Source organism: Phyllobates terribilis, unplaced genomic scaffold (genome assembly GCF_046119375.1).
Source record: "Phyllobates terribilis strain yellow unplaced genomic scaffold, ASM4611937v1 Scaffold_11__3_contigs__length_659146591, whole genome shotgun sequence".
NCBI lineage: Eukaryota > Metazoa > Chordata > Amphibia > Anura > Dendrobatidae > Phyllobates > Phyllobates terribilis.
In genome coordinates, this window is record NW_027362771.1 from 410,961,278 (window position 1) to 410,980,487 (window position 19,210).

General features: G+C 41.4%; 1 protein-coding gene across 2 annotated transcripts in view; it reads right to left on the reverse strand.

Moving 5' to 3' along the window:
- The window catches only part of FBN1 (fibrillin 1), a 305,286-nt gene extending 286,238 nt beyond the window's left edge, over nucleotides 1–19,048 (reverse strand). The window contains exons 1-2 of one of the 2 annotated variants that reach the window (XM_073653071.1): nucleotides 18,831–19,048; nucleotides 18,404–18,649 (exon numbers count right to left, since the gene is read on the reverse strand). In XM_073653071.1, the coding sequence (XP_073509172.1) occupies nucleotides 18,404–18,576 (173 nt within the window). In that variant the 5' untranslated portion in view covers nucleotides 18,577–18,649; nucleotides 18,831–19,048. Of the gene's footprint in view, nucleotides 1–18,403; nucleotides 18,650–18,732 lie in introns of both variants that reach the window. The other variant, XM_073653070.1, reaches the window with a different exon arrangement.
- Between the last annotated feature and the right edge of the window lie 162 nt (nucleotides 19,049–19,210).

Here is a 19,210-nt window from a genome sequence, read left to right on the forward strand (position 1 = left end):
TACCATGTTCTGCTGGGTGGAATACCGCTTACAAAGTACATGGACATTAGGGCAGAGATGCCAACTGTCCACAAATTCCTGGTAGTCAGTAAAAATAGAGGATTTTTTTCCACCGGCTATAAAAACAAATTGATGCATATGTCATTTTGTAAGAAAGCTGGAGAAAGGTGTACATGGTATTATGACTGTAATTATTATCAAACCATTCACAAAGAGTGCAGATAACCATTTCACATCAATATTCTGAGCTGCAGACACTTATAACCTTAAAGGGGGTGTCCCATAAAGTACATTTAATGTACTGCCTGTGTCTGACTGTACTGGGACATGGTCTCAGGGGCGGACATATCATTGGCACAACTGTATAGCTGCACAGGGGCCCAAGAGGTGACAGGGCCCATTTCCACTTCCCAAAGCAGATGGATTTGTACATTATGATGAGCTATTAGACTGCAAAGTACCCATATATCGTTCCTGCACAGGGGCCCTTTTCTGTCGGTGTTCGTCAGTGCATGGTCTGATCATACCACATCTCCTGGCCAGGGAGATAATAAAAGAGAGTATACAGACATTACAGCAGGGGATCACAGCTGCTGCTTTCTGTGAGGTAAAACATTTCACTGTCTGTTTAAAAACATGTTTTACCTCACAGAAAGATTCAGCTGTGATCTGATGCTGTAATATCTAATACACTTCTGTGTCCTCTCCTGCCCAGGAGCTGTGGTGTGATCAGACCATGCTCCTGTACGGTCAGACACAGCCATTACACAGTACACAGCAGGGGCACATTTATGAGATTATCTCAGCACAGGAACATTTTTTAGCACATCCAATTGTGGAACTTATTATTATCCCAAAATCTATTGATTAAAATGTACTTTGTTCATGGGAAAACCCCTTTAATAATTCATTATGTTTTTCCAATGTCAATTGGAAAAATGTTAGCTGTTTGTGACTTCTGGAAAAATTGTCCAGAAAAAGATGAAACCTTCAAGGGGTTGTCCAGTACTTTTATATTGATGGCCTGTCCGGGGTACTGCAGATACATCCCTATTCAATTGAATAGGGGCGTACGTGCAGTACCCGGGCTGTGGACACTGTACAGTTGCTGGAGCTAATGATAGGCCATCAATGTAAAAGTACTGGACGACCCCTTTAACTTGGAGGAGTACTGAGTATATCATCCTTGTTTTGCAAGGTCTTGTAATGAGCTCCATTATCATTGATGACTGATAACTGGGAAAGCATAAAACATTGCCAGTGCCTGTGGACTTTATAACTAAATATGAAAAAAGTGGCTCCAACGTCTAACAAAAAGGAAGATCCAATAATGTTCAACTTCAAATACCTAATCAAAGATTTTCCCCTGGTGTACACTCACATGCAGGTTACCTGAAACTTGAGGTTATGACACTTTATTTTTATATATGGTTGGATCCAAAACTATTTGGACAACAAAGAGTCCTTTAGACTGTGGACACCATTACAAAGGATTTGAAAACAAAGACTTCAAGATGTGATTATTTGGCCACGGCCCCACTATCAGTATCTGGTCAGTACTTTTTGCTCACATGCTCCTCCACCAGCAGCCATATTGTATGGACAGACGTGCTGGTGACAATGGTGTAACTTGAAGGTTATGGACCCCAATACAAAATCTTCAACAGGGCCTCCAACTATCACAGGTCTTTTATAGTAGGTCCTCTTCTAAGGGTAAAAGGGACATTTTGGACCTCCTAGTCCACTTGCACATGTTCAGTATTTGGTCAGTATTTTACCTCAGTATTTGTAAGCCAAAACCAGGAGTGGGTGATAAATACAGAAGTGGTAACGTGTTTCTATTATACTTTTCCGCTGATTGTTCCATTCCTGATTTTGACTTACAAATACTGAGGTAAGAAAACTCACCAAATACTGAATGTCTGCACGTGGCCTTAAGGCTCGCTCACACGAACGTATAACACGGCCTACCAGCTCTTTTTTTCTCATGCTGATTTGGCATGAGAAAACAATTGCAGCATGCTGTGAGTGCATCTGCTAGATGGATAACGCGCACCCATACAAATCTATGAGTGTGTGTGAAACCTTGGACTGCACTTGGATGTCATCTGAGTGCAGTCAGATTGTCACAAACACAAACAATGGAGAAGATGGAGAAATTAAATTCTCCATCTTCTCTGCACCTGTGATACAATTTTTCAATGCAAGAGAATAAGATCACACTAAGGCCACGGTCCCACTATCAGTATTTGGTCAGTATGCGGTCAGTTTTTTTTTCCTCAGGGGTGGGAGCAAATAACAGGAGTGGGTGATAAATACAGAATTGGTGACTTGTTTCTATTATACATTTTTCTGATTGTTCCTCACCTGGTTTTGGCTCCCACTCCTGAGAAAAAATACTGACCAAATACTGATAGTGGGGCTGTGGCCTTAGGCTATGATCCCATAATGAGCTTTTGGTGAGTTTTTACACCGTGTATTTTAGAAAAATGCAAGTAACCTATTTTACTTAATGGGTGCAGAAATGGTTCAGAAAATCAGCAACATCAAAAACTCACCAAAAGCGCAGCGTGTGCACATAGCCTTAGGTTCCAAAGCCCGGGTGCAACTGCAACCCCTGCACCTACTGTAGTTATGCCCCTGACTGTACACTATATTGCAATGTAATGCATATTCTCATACAGTTACCAATAGGACTTGTTGCACTGTCTGTACAAGAATACAGATGACAGTAATATAACAGCAGAAAGAAGACATCATTGTATCAGCTTGTTCCTTAAATACAGCAATAAAAATGTCGTGTACAAGGCAAATCACATGGTGATGAGGTTTTAATTATGAAAATTGGAATTTTTCCATAGAGAGAACTTTGATCTGCTCATCTTTGGGTATCTGTTTTCACAAGTACAAAATCTAGACTGAATATTTTTCTTGTATCATATTAGTATGAATTACAGAGCCCAGAATAATCTGGATAGGAACCATTAATCAGATGTGATTATTTAGCTTGTCCTGGGTGTATCTCTACATTATATTACATGAGGGCCCAAACATCTCTCCATTGTGAGATTATCCAGCTGTTGGATTAGAAGCCAAAGCTTTTGAAAAAGTCCTTTATTTTTTTACGCTTGTCTAGAGAATAGGCTTGACAGTCCTGAGTGCCAAGGGTGTCAAATGCACAACATCCCCAAGTGGCAGCGCTAGAAGCAGTCGCCCCGTACTACAAATATAAGAAGACTCCCAGAGCTAGGTTATCTGAGGACAATCTAGCAATGGAGAAGTATAAAACCGTACATCCGAGTCACTTGTTTCTATAAAGCAGGACATTTCAGCTGTAAATCATTATAGATTTTGGACAAATGTGCTGCACACAATAAAGAGACGTTCTTTCTCGGAAACACAATTAACTGTACGGCTTTGAAAGATACCAGAATGAGACAGTCATCTTCTGTGTACAAGTTAGTAGAAATGACTGCACAAGACACTAACTAAAGGCAAAACATGTCAACGCACATTCTGGTAAAGGAGAAGAGTTAGTCCTAATGCCACCGACTGCGAGAAGAGCAGTAATAAGGAACCCAGGGGTGCACGGGGACATACTGTACCTTCGGGATAAAGGTACAAGTCAGGTACACATAGGACCTGATCCATCATCGCCTTTGCGTCTGTTCTTTGTCCAGTTTTGCACCTTTTTTTTGTTTGCATCCAATTCATTAGTCTATTTGCACCTTTTTTAAGTCTATCTTATATGTGTTTTCCCCGTTTTCGTTTTTTTTTTTGTCCCACTTTTAAGCGGAGTTTAGCGATTCCAGATGTTTTTGGATGATTCCTCAATTGTGACTTTTTAAAAAGTTGCAAAATTTGGCACAACTCCTCTCCTGGTGTCGTTTTATGCACATCTTTTCTCTAAAGTCTAATGTTCCGTGCCTTCTCATGTTGAAAAGATGTGATTTTTGGACAAAAAGTTGCAAAAATGGTAAATAAGAAAAAAACATTTTTTTTTTTGCTTTGCACCAAATTGATGAACCATGTGCACTATTTTGATGAACGTGGCGCAATAAATGTCAGCGAATACCACAAGGCACAAAAAGGAAATAGACTTAAAAAAAAAAAAAACACAAATGATGAATTAGGGCCATATTCTGTACAACTGTGAAAATATCTCCAGCACGTGGCACCACAATGCGCAGCATTTGTAGACACATGAAATCCCGGTCACCGCACACTTAGTGTGAAGCCCTATATGTTTCCATGACACTTCTGATCCAGGATCAAAAAACTGTTTTTTTTAAGTCTTGTTTGCTAGGATGCCTTATTTTTTTTTTACATTATTGCTCCATCCCCTCTCCATGATTGATGTTAACGGATCCCATTGACAACCATTTTCAGAATGGTAATTATCCATTGGTCAGCCATTTTTCACCTAAAATAGATGGCTATTGGAGAAAAACATAAGGAGCAGATGGCACCTTGTGTAATACACTTGGGGTGCGGACCCTCTACCCTACATTGGTTAACAAGGGGCCGCTCACCTTATATAAGTAATATAATGATATGGATCCCACACATGAGGAAGGAAATGTTTTTCTGTTGCAGCTGCAAAGCGTCAAGATCTCTAATCAGAGAGGAAGGTAATGTGCCCACGATGAGGAGCCGCTGCGGCCCCGACGCTGCAGAACAGCCGCACCACCTCATCATGCAAATGAGCGGCCGCAATTTTTTTTTCACATGCAGACTTGCCTCATTGATGCAAGTCCACGTGCAAGCCCGCAAGAGAAACTGACATGCTGCGGATCTGAAAGACGAGCCGCATGTCAGTTTCAGCGGGTGATCTGCAGCCTCAGATGCACGCATAGTGGACATGGGATTTCTACAAATCCCTTCCACTATGCTGTAACATCTGGCCGCTGCGGGTTTGACGCTGCATAAGACGCAGCTTCAAACCCGCAGCATTTCCAGATCGTGGGCACATCCCCTTAAAGGGTTGGAGGTGTAGCGGCAGAGCCAGTACTTAGGTATGGAGAAAGGAAGACCTTGAGGGAGCTTCTGGATACCCGGGTGAGATGTCAGCATCACAGAGCAGATGGAAGATTCATTGAATAGACAGCTGTGCAGTAAAATATTTTCCTTTATTTGGAGTTTCAATGATGCATTTCAGGGAATTCCCTTCATCCGACTGTACATATTTTTCTCCATAGTACCATTTCCTGAGCAGAGGTCAAGAAAGTAAAGGAAGGTAACAACAGGCCAGTGTTTCTGTGCCACTTGTCACTACTCCCAATACATGATTGATTACTGGTTAGAAAAAATAATTTATTTTTAACATGCTGTTACTTTAAATGTACTAGTGTAATTCTACTGAGCGTGTAAAATCTATACAACTTTTACCCTGTATCTATGAGAGAGCAGCTCTCCATGTATAAAAAGTCTGTAAAGGGAATCTGTCATAAGGTTTTTGCCAGCTAATCTGAAAGCAGCTTAATCTAGAGACAGAGACCCTGATTCTAGTGATGTGTCACTTACCGGGATGCTTACTGTAGTTTTGATAAAATCACTGTTTTATCAGCAGGAGATTGTTCTAGAAAACTAGTAAATCTTCTGCCATGTAGTCCTCCAAATTTATGAGTGACATGTAACCCCACCCCCATCTCTGATTGCACAGATGTGCACAGAAAGCTGCCAATCAGTGGTGTGGGCGGGGTTATACAGAGCTTAGCAGTCAAAGAACTGGTTGATCTTCAGCAGATAAACTGATTTTATCAAAACTCCAGCAAGCAGCCCAGTAAGTGACACATAGCTGGAATCAGGGTTTCTGCCCCTACACCATGCTGCTGTCAGATGAGTTTGCAAAAACCTGGCAACAGATTCCCTTTAAATAAGAATCGTAACTGCGCGTGGCTTGTCTACTATAATGAATAGTTGCATTTTATGCATTGTTTTTATGATTTTGCTTTTACATCATTCATTCTGTTGTAAAAATGACTCTGATTCTTGATTCTACAAGTCTGCACAGTTATGGTGATACTAAACTTGCATATGTTTTTTTACTTAAGTGGAGAGAAAAAAAAATCCTGATTTTTTGAACAAAATTTTTTTTTAAGATTTGTGTCACCATTTTCTGAGGCCTATAACATTTTTATTTTTCTGTCAATGAGCTGTGTGAGGGATTGTTTTTTGCATGGCGAGCTGACAGTTATATTGATTCCAAATTGGGGTACATATGATGTTTTGATTATTTAATTTAAATTTTATTTTATTTAATTGCATTTGTTTGGGAAGGAGTGGTGATCGAAAACCCACAATTCTGCCATTTTGATTTTTTTTCCTCGTTATGGTGCTTACCGATTCAGTTAGTTAGTTTTATACTTTAATGAAATGGACTTTTGACCATGCGGTGATACCAAAATTTACTTTTTTAAATGTTTTATTTTTAATAGAGGAAAAAGGGGGTGTTTCAACATTTTTATATACATATATTTTTATTTTTTTATAATTTAAAAACTTTGTTATTATTTACTTACGGCTTGCGATGGGAGCTCAGCTCTGACCGCTGATGCCAGCTGTGTAACATATTCGCTATATGCCAAAATTTTTTGCACTTATGGGGTTTTAATTACTTTTATAACACATCTGACAAAAAGTTTATTTGCAGTCACAAATTGTGACGAAATAAATTAAATGGACTTGTGAAATAATAGCAATTAGCTTTAGTCTATACTGAATTACATATATATTGACGTTAGCCATAACAACGCAGTATTTGCTGGCCATAAAAAGCATGGTCAGTTTTGATCAGGCACTTAAGAATTCAATCTTCAATATCTTCAATGAGTATGGAGATAAGGGCCCCATACACATTAGATTTAACGTGGATGAACCCACCTTTTTCAGTGGGACCCTTGACCATCTAATGTGCATTGGGGTCTCCAAAAAGACGCTGGCAGAAAATCCATGGCAATAGACGTCCAGACAGACTTTAGAAAAGGTGCTTCAGGTAAAACACTGACGGCGTTTTCCTGCAGCGTCTCCCTCTAGTAAAAACGATGCAAGTACACCAGTATCTAAAGGATTTTTGAGGAGTTTTTAGAGCATAGATTAGGTGGAAATGTTCCAAATCCTAATCAAAACATTGGGGTTTCTGCTCAGCTTCCACTCCAAAAAACTGAAACTCAGCAAAAGGACGGTGAACACACATCTTGGGTTTTCTTCAGGAGTTTTAGGAGCAGAAACTCTTCCAAAAACCAAGAGGAGTTTAAAACCCACAAGTTTTGATTGGAGAGTTTGGCTTAGTGTACACAGTGCTTTTGCTCCGAAAATTCAGCAAAAAGAAAGTGGAAACTTAAAAATTTTGAGGAGTTTTGAATTTTGAAGAAGGACTTGGATTGCATTCTGTGTGCACATAGATTTGGAGGGTTTTGGCTCCAAAAATTCAGCAAAAACACTCAATGTGAACATACCTTGAGGATATGGGCATATGACCACTCTATTCTGACAGCAATGCCGAGGTTCTCCTAGGCTGAGCCGCTTCAGGAAAAAGCCAGCATTTTTTTTCCTGAAGTGGCTTTGCTGTTAGTTTGGCCGTCGTGTTTTGCATCTTTTTCCAATTTTTTAACTATAAAGAGCAGGTGGCTTCCATATGAAGCCACCTGAAGAATGAACAAGTTACTTTTTTTATGATTTCTGACCCCTAAAGCGGTTCAAAGACATAACAAAAGACTGAACTTTGCACAGCAATGTCATTTTTGCATTGCTGTGCACTGGGTTCATTTTTTTGCTGCGCTTTTTCGGGCAGGTTTCAGATGGAATCCGCCTGAAAAAGACGTCATGTGCACATACTCTTAGGCTGTGTGCCCACGATGCGTTTTTCAAGCGTTTTTGCTGCAGAATTTCTGCAGCGGAAATGCTTTTAAAACGCTTGGTAATACGTGCCCCATGGTCCCCAATGAAAGTCCGCATGTTCTGTGCACATGCTGCGGAATTTTCCGCAGCGGATTTTCTGTGCGGAAAAATCCGCAGCATGTCCATTATTTGTGCGTTTCCATATGCGGATTTGACTACCCAATGCATTTGAAAAATGCAAGTCGAATCCGCATGTAAAAATGCTGCAAAAACATGATCAGCACGAGCAAGGGACAATGTTGGGAGTAGTAGTCTGCTTCCACAGTGTTCATGTGTAAAAAATAAGAATAAAATAATAAAATCCTTATACTCACCTGTCTGGAGATATCCCCCGCTGTAATCCTCTGACCGCAGATGCTGAGGAGAGGCTCCAGGAAACTGGGCCCTGCACTGAGCGACGCTCACTGAGTGAAAGGACACCGCTCCTGAGCTCGCTGGAGCGGCTCATTCTCTCTGGCTCCTCCGCGTCACATGGACACTGCAGGAGCAGACAATACTACTCCCAACATTGTCCCTTGCTCTTGCTAATTACAGTGCGAGCAAAGGACAATGATGAGGGCAGCGTTCAGCACCTGGTGCTTGGGAACAGCACTAACTGTAGCACTGATTCACAGGCGCCGGTACGTGTCACACTGAGATGACACACGGATATCATTTTGCGGACCGTGAAGCGTGTAAAAAATGGACATGTCTACGTGTGGAGCACACGGACACGCGGTCCGTGGAAACACACTGACATGTGCATAGATTTGAACGGGTCTACTTGTGTCAGTGTCTCCAATATGTGTGGAAACTGTCACCACACGTACCGGACACACTGACGTGTGAAACAGCCCTTTTAGGTAAATTAAAAATTACAAGTCTTTTGTCTAAATTCAACAACAAATTAAAGCCATGCACAAATTTGATGAAACGAATAGTTGTATAAGCATAAGACAATCCAATCTTGAATCCTGCCAACTAGTTTTATACATATTAAGAACTTTGAAAGCTCAACACTTGTAAAACTAAGATAGTTTAGATAAGAAAGGCCAATGAGATTGTCAATGACTTCATTTCTCAGCATGTAAAAAATAAAAATCTCACAGGCCTGACGCATACAACACATAAAACTTTACTGTACTGCACAACTGTTACAAATTAAAGATTGTTACCAGCTTGTTTAGCTATAAACTATGATAGTCTCTTACACTCCACAGGATGATGGGGTTATCCCTTCTACTTGAAAAAAGGAAAGCATCTCCCTTCACCTATACGGTTACTGCTGATTCCGTCATTAAACAGGGTTAACGGAAAGTTCACACTGAATCACTGCTCACATTCTAAGCACTGGATAAAGATTGCAGCCAACGTAAACATTACTTACAAGTGCTCCCAAAGTCTCATCACTAGCACTGTAGTATGCTGAACGTGCTGGTGACTGGGGTAGACAACTTCCAGATCTAATGAAGCCTTCCAATCCCAATTTGCATACAAATGTTATATTCATGCAATGGAGTCTAATTATCTAGAAAGCCGGCACCTCCATTCAGCAAGTGAAAAGTAACTAATAAGAGAGAACAGCAATCAAAGTGACACATTCCATAGAAATATTACACATTCTTTATCTCTATATTATGCACACTCTCTATCTCTCTATTATACACACTCTCTTGTTCAGACCCTGTACGTCATGTAATTTTCTCCATGCAACACAACCTGATTAGATTTGCTCTCTTTTTAACTGGTTCATACTTGGAATGGTTCCCTTTAAAAACATTTTTGAGAAAACTTTACTAGTTAACACTATACGGAGATGCTATATGATGCATCGTTATAAAAAGTTGGCGTTTGACCAATATTTCACAGTTAAAATCTATGTAAAATAATTTGCTTCGGTTTTTACAATTTAAAATTGACATGCTGTTACTTTTCTCAATCTCCTGCCTTGTAGGGGTTCAGAACAAAGCTAAAAATTGGGTGCAATGTGTCAAGTCACATAGCTGACAACCGAGTGGAAAGACTGTGGTCTGTTTCTAAGGGCAACCTGAATAGTTTTGAAATAAAAAAATAATAATTAAAGGAGTTATGGGAGATCACAGAAAAATTGCCCAATAAATTAAAAAGCATAAACCACAAAAGATTCAGTATTCTTCTTAAAATCTCCCCAACAGTGACCAGCATTGTTGGTGTGGTGGTGGAATTATCAACTGATTATCTGGTTCTCTTATTTTATTTTCTGCTTCGGTGTATGTTTTGTTACCACACAAACCTTCTTTAAAAAACATAGAATTTTTTTTGTGGGTGTTTGTGTGGGTTTTCTCCGGTTTCCTCCCACAATCCAAAGACATACTGATAGGGAATTTATATTGTGAGCCCCAATGGGGACAGTGATGACAATATCTGTAAAGTGCTGTGGAAAATGATGGAGCTATATTAAAGAGAAAGCTTATATTATAGAACACTATGTAAATATATTTTTTAAAAATATATTTGCATTATCTTCCAAGTGGTTAGTTATGTTTAAAGGGTCATCAGCTCACAACATATTGATGACCTATCCATGGTATAGGTCATCAATATCAGATCGGTGGTGGTCCGACACCCGGCGACCAGCTGTTATTTGCTCTGCAAGCTGACAGATGTAAACACTTTGAATGGAGTTGCAGAACTTCTAATAGAAGCTGTTCTGCAGTACCCAGGAGCAGCCACTACACGGTGAATGGAGCAGCACTTCGTTGCTCCATTTAAAGTGTTTACATCTGGTGAAGAGTAAATAAAAGTTGCTAGGTGTTGCACCCCCCTAATTTGATATTGATGACCTGGCCAATGGATAGGTCATCAATATGTTGAGACTGGACAACCCCTGTAATATATCCATTTCACACTGAAGGTTTATTTTTGGGAAACCTATTGTGACAGTACTAATAACAGATATACAATGCCCAATCCCTACCCCCCTCACCTCCCCACAAAAAAGGTAAACTTTTAGAGACTTGATGGGTATGGGTACCAAGAATATTCAAAACATACTATAGTATAAATATTATAAGGGGATGCTTACCCAACACAAAGTCTAAGCATATAATTATATGACTGAAGCAGCACAATTATATTTAATCACTGTGCCATGGTACATAAACAAGGCCATATAACTAGTGTGGTTGGCCTCATTTAGCATGCTTAGACCCCCTACATCTTGCAGCGCTAATGGGTTTGGTTTTATTGCTGACCATAGTAACATCTGAAAGAGGTTTTCCCCATGTTTATGAGGAATTATAATAGGGATATATGCCTCATTCCTTCATTGTGTACTACAATCAGTTTCTATGACAATGTTTGTGAATGACATATAGAAATGCGTTCTTTATTTTAACAAAGATCTATCACCAGGTCAAAAGTGTCCAGTTTTTGCTTCTGTTGTATTCCCTTTACTCCCCTGAGTACTAAGTATTCCACTTTTTTTAAAATCCACCATATGATTCCAGTGATATGGGCTATTTTTTATGGTCTTTACCAAGGGGGCGTGGATCGGAGAATTACTATGCAGAGTAGCCAAAATATGTCAGAGAACCTGAGTCATTAACACAAAATGATGTCCCCCAACATATTTGTTAAAATAAAAGTAAAGTTGAAAATCCCTTTTAAGCTCTACAAAGAAAGAACGATGAATAGAAATTCCTAGTAGAAAACGCATTGTCATATATATGGATCTAATGAAATAAACCAATATAACCAGTAACTACCAGCAGCCCACAATTACACAATGTCTTGCAGACAAGAGAGCAGTTCGCTTTCCAGTTTGGGATTCATTGTTTGTTCAGATACTGATCATTGATGACACTTCTCATCACAATAACTAATGTAATGAGGACAACTATTTCCTAAAACCAGAAGACTTGCACAAATTTACAATACATAAACTTTTGCATATGCTTGAGCTTAAACTTTTAATTGATTACTACTACTACTACCACAGCTGTAGAGCATCATAGTATAGGCCATCATCTCTGCAGCATCATCACTACCAAAGGATAATTATACAATGCTAGTAACTCATTCATCTCTTTCAAACACAAGAGGAAATGAAGCTCTAATAAATTTTCTTAGACATTTTAATATATGGGAGCACCCACAGCTCTATAGCACTTACCTTTGTAGAAGCCATTTGACTCCCACCTACAAGCTACAGTGCACACTACATCACAAGTGAATTTCAGTAGTTATAGGCAGTTTGTCACCCCCAGAATGCATTTTAAACGAGCTGTACCATGATATTTGGGACTTAGTGCTAGTATGATTTTTATCAGGGCTATCTGTTATTGGAACAATGCCCAAGAAAATAATTTAAATTCATATGCAAATGAGGGGACTTCTGTGCACCCTTGGCATGGCCAAGAGCTCGCTACACAGTTATGCCCCCTTATTTTGCATGTTGGGCTCTTCCCCTGCCTTTGATTCCTAGAGCAAGCACTGCTTAAAGTCAGCTGGCGTGTGGGCACCTGCATACATGCTACACTTCCAGGTGTATAAGAGTAGCCAGGGCCTCAACAGAGAGAAGCATGGGAAGAGAACACACCTGGTCACTGTGAGCACGGGGAGCAAGAGAGGGGAATGCACCCAGCCACTGTGTGTGCGGGGAGCAATGGAGAAGAATGCACCTGACCACTGTGTGCATGGGGAGCAAGGGAAGAGAATGCACTCAGCTACTGTGCACTCAGGGAGCAAGAGAGGGGAATACACCCGGCCACTGTACGTGCGGGGAGCAATGGAGAAGAACGCACCTGACCACTGTGTGCATGGGGAACAAGGGAAGAGAATGCACCCGGCCACTGTGCGCTCGGGAGCAAGAGAGGGGAACACACCCGGCCACTGTACGTGCAGGGAGCAATGGAGCAGAATGTAACAGGCCACTGTTTGCACGGCGAGCAAGAAAGGAGAACACACCTGGCCACTGTGCGCGCGGGAAGAAAGGGAGGAGAATTCACCCAGCTACTGTGCGCATGGGGAACAAGACAGAAGAACAGACTGGGCAATTGTGTGTGCAGGGAGCAAGAGAGGAGAACATACAGGACCACTGTGTGCACGGGGAACAATGGAGAAGAACACACCGGGCCAGAGTGTGCACATGGAGCAAGGGAGGAGAATGCACCTGGCCACTGTGCACGTGGGGAGCAAGGGAGGAGAATGCACCTGGCCACTGTGCATGCGGGGAGCAATGGAGAAGAACGCAATGGGCCACTGTGTGCACGGGGAACAAGGTAGAAGAATGCACCTGACCACTGTGTGCATGGGGAGCAAGGGAAGAGAATGCACCCGACCACTGTGCACGCGGGGCGCAAGAGAGGAGAATGCACCCAGCCACTGTGCACATGGGGAGCAAGGGAGGAGAATGCACCTGCCACTGTGCATGCGGGGAGCAGTGGAGAAGAACGCAATGGGCCACTGTGTGCACGGGGAACAAGGTAGAAGAACGCACCTGACCACTGTGTGCATGGGGAGTAAGGGAAGAGAATGCACTCCGCTACTGTGCACTCAGGGAGCAAGAGAGGGGAATACACCCGGCCACTGTACGTGCGGGGAGCAATGGAGAACGCACCTGACCACTGTGTGCATGGGGAACATGGGAAGAGAATGCACCCGGCCACTGTGCGCTCGGGAGCAAGAGAGGGGAACACACCTGGCCACTGTACGTGCAGGGCGCAATGGAGCAGAATGTAACAGGCCACTGTTTGCACGGCGAGCAAGAAAGGAGAACACACCTGGCCACTGTGCGCGCGGGAAGAAAGGGAGGAGAATTCACCCAGCTACTGTGCGCATGGGGAGCAAGACAGAAGAACAGACTGGGCAATTGTGTGTGCAGGGAGCAAGAGAGGAGAACATACAGTACCACTGTGTGCACGGGGAACAATGGAAAAGAACACACCGGGCCAGAGTGTGCACATGGAGCAAGGGAGGAGAATGCACTTGGCCACTGTGCACGTGGGGAGCAAGGGAGGAGAATGCACCTGGCCACTGTGCATGCGGGGAGCAATGGAGAAGAACGCAATGGGCCACTGTGTGCACGGGGAACAAGGTAGAAGAACGCACCTGACCACTGTGTGCATGGGGAGCAAGGGAAGAGAATGCACCCGACCACTGTGCACGCGGGGCGCAAGAGAGGAGAATGCACCCAGCCACTGTGCACACGGGGAGCAAGAGAGGAGAATGCACCCAGCCACTGTGCGTGCGGGGAGCAATGGAGAAGAATGTAACAGGCCACTGTGTGCACGGGGAGCAAGAAAGGAGAATGCACCCGGCCACTGTGTGTAGGGAGCAAGAGAGGAGAACATACATGACCACTGTGTGCGCGGGGAGCAATGGAGAAGAACACACCGGGCCACAGTGTGCACGGGAAGCAAGGGAGGAGAATGCACCGGGCCACTGTGCACGTGGGGAGCAATGGAGAAGAATGCAATGGGCCACTGTATGCACGGGGAACAAGAGAGAAGAACATACTTGGCCACTGTGTGTGTGGGGAGCAAGGGAGGAAAATGCACCAGTCCACTGTGTGCACAGGGAGCAAGGGAGGAGAACGCACCTGGCTGACTTCATGCAGCGCTCACTCTGGGAAGTGAGCGCTGTCAATCAGAAGTGGTGGAAGCCTCCAACATTGAAAATGAGGACACATAATAGTGCACTGAGCTCTTGGCCATGCCAAGGGTGCACCAAAGCCCCCTCATTTATAAGCGAATTAAAAGTTATTTTCTCAACAACTGTACCTGTAAACAGGTAGAGTGCTAGTATGATTTTTACAGGGGCTAAGTTCCCTACATCTCACTATAACTCGTCTAAAAATACATTTTGAGAGCGACAGACTCCTCTTAAGACCTGCAGTACTCCTCCAAACGCATAATAAATATGTATATTCATAATAAAATATATATAATATATATATATATTACAGTGGGTACGGAAAGTATTCAGACCCCTTTAAATTTTTCACTCTTTGTTTCATTGCAGCCATTTGGTAAATTCTAAAAAATTTATTTTTTTTCTCATTAAAGTACACTCTGCACCCCATCTTGACTGAAAAAAAAAACGAAATGTAGAAATTTTTGCAACTTTATTAAAAAAGAAAAACTGAAATATCACATGGTCATAAGTATTCAGACTCTTTGCTCAGACACTCATATTTAAGTCACATGCTGTCCATTTTCTTGTGATCCTCCTTGAGATGGTTCTACTCCTTCATTGGAGTTCAGCTGTGTTTAATTAAACTGATAGGACTTGATTCGGAAAGGCACACACCTGTCTATATAAGACCTCACAGCTCACAGTGCTTGTCAGACCAAATGAGAAACATGAGCTCAAAGGAACTGCCCAAGGAGCTCAGAGACAGAATTGTGGCAAGGCACAGATCTGGCCAAGGTTACAAAAGAATTTCTGCATTACTCAAGGTTCCTAAGAGCACACTGACCTCCATAATCCTTAAATGGAAGAAATTTGGGACCACTAGAAGTCTACCTAGACCTGGCCGTCAAGCCAAACTGAGCAATCGTGGGAGCAGAGCCTTGGTGAGAGAGGTAAAGAAGAACCCCAAGATCACTGTGGCTGAGCTCCAGAGATGCAGTAGGGAGATGGGAGAAAGTTCCACAAAGTGAACTATCACTGCAGCCCTCCACCAGTCGGGCCTTTATGGCAGAGTGGCTCGACGAAAGCCTCTCCTCAGTGCAAGACATATGAAAGCCCGCCTAGAGTTTGCTCAAAAACACATGAAAGACTCCCAGACTATGATAAATAAGATTCTCTGGTCTGATGAAACGAAGATAGAACTTTTTGGTGATAATTCTAAGCGGTATGTGTGGAGAAAACCAGGCACTGCTCATCACCTGCCCAATACAATCCCAACAGTGAAACATGGTGGTGGCAGCATCATGCTATGGGGGTGTTTTTCAGCTGCAGGGACAGGACGACTGGTTGCAATTGAAGGAAACATGAATTCGGCCAAGTACAGAGATATCCTGGATGAAAACCTCTTCCACAGTGATCAGGACCTCAGACTTGGCCAAATGTTCACCTTCCAACAAGACAATGACCCTAAGCACACAGCTAAAATAACAAAGGAGTGGCTTCAGAACTATATGACCACATATAATACTACATAATACTTATGACCACATGATATTTCAGTTTTTCTTTTTTAATAAATTTGCAAAAATTTCTACATTTGTTTTTTTTTCAGTCAAGATGGGGTGCAGAGTGTACATTAATAAGAAAAAAATGAACTTTTTAGAATTAACCAAATGGCTGCAATGAAACAAAGAGTGAAAAATTTAAAGGGGTCTGAATACTTTCCGTACCCAATGTATATATATCTAGTACCTATCTAATGCAGGGAAAAAGAACAGCAGACCAATGCCATGTAAGTGAAAACCATCTCTTGTTATTCACACATAATGTAAATGTGTTTTGGATCCAAGCACAATACTGTGCCTTCCTCAAGCTTCCTTTTTTCACAGGGATTATATTTTTTGGACATTTGGATACGTTTCATGGGGTTTGCACCCACATATATACAAGTGCCGCTGTAATTGTTTTTTTTTTTTACATCTATCTATCTATCGTTCCTCAATTCTATTATACCACTATATATCTCATATATAACAATACCAGATTACAAAACTGTGACACTGCAAGAATATTAGTATTTGCTTGGATTTACTTGACTGCTTTCTCTTCCTGGAATGCGCCTCGCTTACATACTCCAAGTGTTTAGGTAACCTCCAGTTTAACGTGATGCAATATATGTCAGAGAGACGCCAACTGCACACGATAAAGTATGTCCACATACATCAGCCATGTTCTAAACAAAAGTGTTTGGAAAAATGTGCTCTCTACAATAATTCACTTTTATTATGTTAGAAAAAAAATCTGCACATAGCTGACATACTTTGGCATGAGCTCTCTATATCCTGTCATTTTTATGCAGGCTGTCAGAACAATTCTCTAACTTAATCTCTGTCAGGGGTCCCATAGCAAATTCACAGTAACAGACAAATGACACCATGGAATCAGTGTAATATTACAGCATCAGATGCGTCACTGAACATGTCACCTTAACTCATTCATATGTTTAACACTGCAATTATCAAATAAATTAGCAATTTTGGAAGCCCATGGTATGTGTGTAAATCATATACAACTGTCGAGTATATCATTACATTTTCTTTCTATGTAGTTTACTATACATGTGTGTATACTATAAACATACACACATACTGTGTATATATATATATATATATATATATATATATATATATATATATATATATATATATATATATATATATATATATATATAGACGTTGCATGGGCCACATCATGTTTTGAATGGCATTTCCCGACTACTTTCAAAATAAATATTGCAGACAATTACATTTTTTATCTGCATAAAAAGTTCTATACATCCTAATTCAGTTGTGAAAAAAAAACCAAAAAAAAACCGATATGACAGTAAACCTATCTAATCCCTTAAAATATCTGTATACCATATAAGCCTAGTGAGTGAGAACAAGAGCTATCAGTGAAGTAAATCTCTACTCATGATGTAAAGTTCCACTCCCCATTTTTGTGTAATCGACATGATATAACATCAAGATCCCAGTGTCTGTGCCATATAGAACCCACCCTACTGATTAAAGGCAGAAAGTTCCTAACATTTGCATTTGCTTAAATAATCTTAAGTATCTCTGGATAATGACACTGGACTTGTAGACAAATCTGGCACAGTTTAGTGGTGCTGGCACCTTGATATAACTGTGCCAAGAGGCATTATTTCATAGTTATACCCAGCGCATATGAAGTTCCTTTCTTCAGTTTACTAGTGAAACCTGCTTCAAATCCGCACCCACAAAATAAACAATATAAATGAAGAAATAAATAATAATTACATATCTGCATATAAATATTGAAAATATTGTCAATAAATTAAATTCATAATCATTAGACAATAAATAAGGTGCATATACTAACATATTACATGGATAGATAAATAGACAATAGATGAGATAGTAGATAGATATATATGGGATAGATGAGCGTTAGATAGATAATGTATGGATATATAGACAGATAATGTATAGATAGATAGTAGATAGATAATACATGAGATAGATAGATAATAGATGAGATCGATAGATAGATGAGTTAGATAATGTATGGATATATAGATAGATAGTAGATAGATAATAGATAAATAGATGAGAGTTAGATAATGTATGGATATATAGACAGATAATGTATAGATAGATAGTAGATAATAGATGACATAGATAGATAGACATTACAATACAATGGCTCTAGGCATTTTTAAGCAGACACTATAATTAGAATCTAATTTATCCCAATCTACCATTTAATTACATGAATTCCTCCAAATAGAAGGGATGAAGAGAAGATGAATAGTCATATATGGTAATGATTACTGAAGAGCATAGACATCACAGGGTCACTGACACATTTGCAGTGAATAGTTGATAATTACCCTTTTAGGACATCATGCCCCACTCCTGCACCTCCACCTCTTCTCTTGGCTCTGCTGGCTCTGGATTCCTTCACTGTCTCTGATGTCACATCTTTGTCAGCACCTTGACTGGCACTGAAGGAGAACAACACTGTAAATCCCAGTGCCAACCCCAGCAGAGTAGCCAGCCTCATCCTGGTGCAGCTTCTCCTCCAGATCCACACTAGTCTCCGTGCCCAGGCTCAGATCTATGTGCTCCACAGGGTCCTGTCCAAAAGAATAAAGAAGAGTCTTCTCACATTAGGAGGAAGCTGAAAGCTAAGAGAAGACACAGCAGAAACGTTATCTACCGCAGCTCAGAGTTATCTAGCCTCCGGCTCCTATGTACCCTGCTCCAAAATAGCGTTACGCAGGCAAAAGGGCGCACAGCCCTACCCCCAGGACGCACACTGGCCAAGAAGTTAGCTCCCAGGGTGGCTTCAGCAGGCTGTCAGGGCTGCACACGCCATGGGGATCCTTGTGCTGTCAGGACAGATGCTATTTAGAATTTATACAACCAAGTGGCCGTTAGGGACAATAAACAAGATAAAAAGCTTTAGTGGCAGTGAACCCGCCCAGAGCCATCAGGCAGGAGCTGCGGCTGCTCCTACTCCAGGCTCTGCCTTTCTTGGCTGCAGCAGCTGGTGAGGCTGTCCAGGGGCTGTGAGCTCAGCTCCATACAGCCCAGCATGGGAATAATGTGCGCTCAGCTCCATACAGCCCAGCATGGGAATAATGTGCGCTCAGCTCCATACAGCCCAGCATGGGAATAATGTGCGCTCAGCTCCA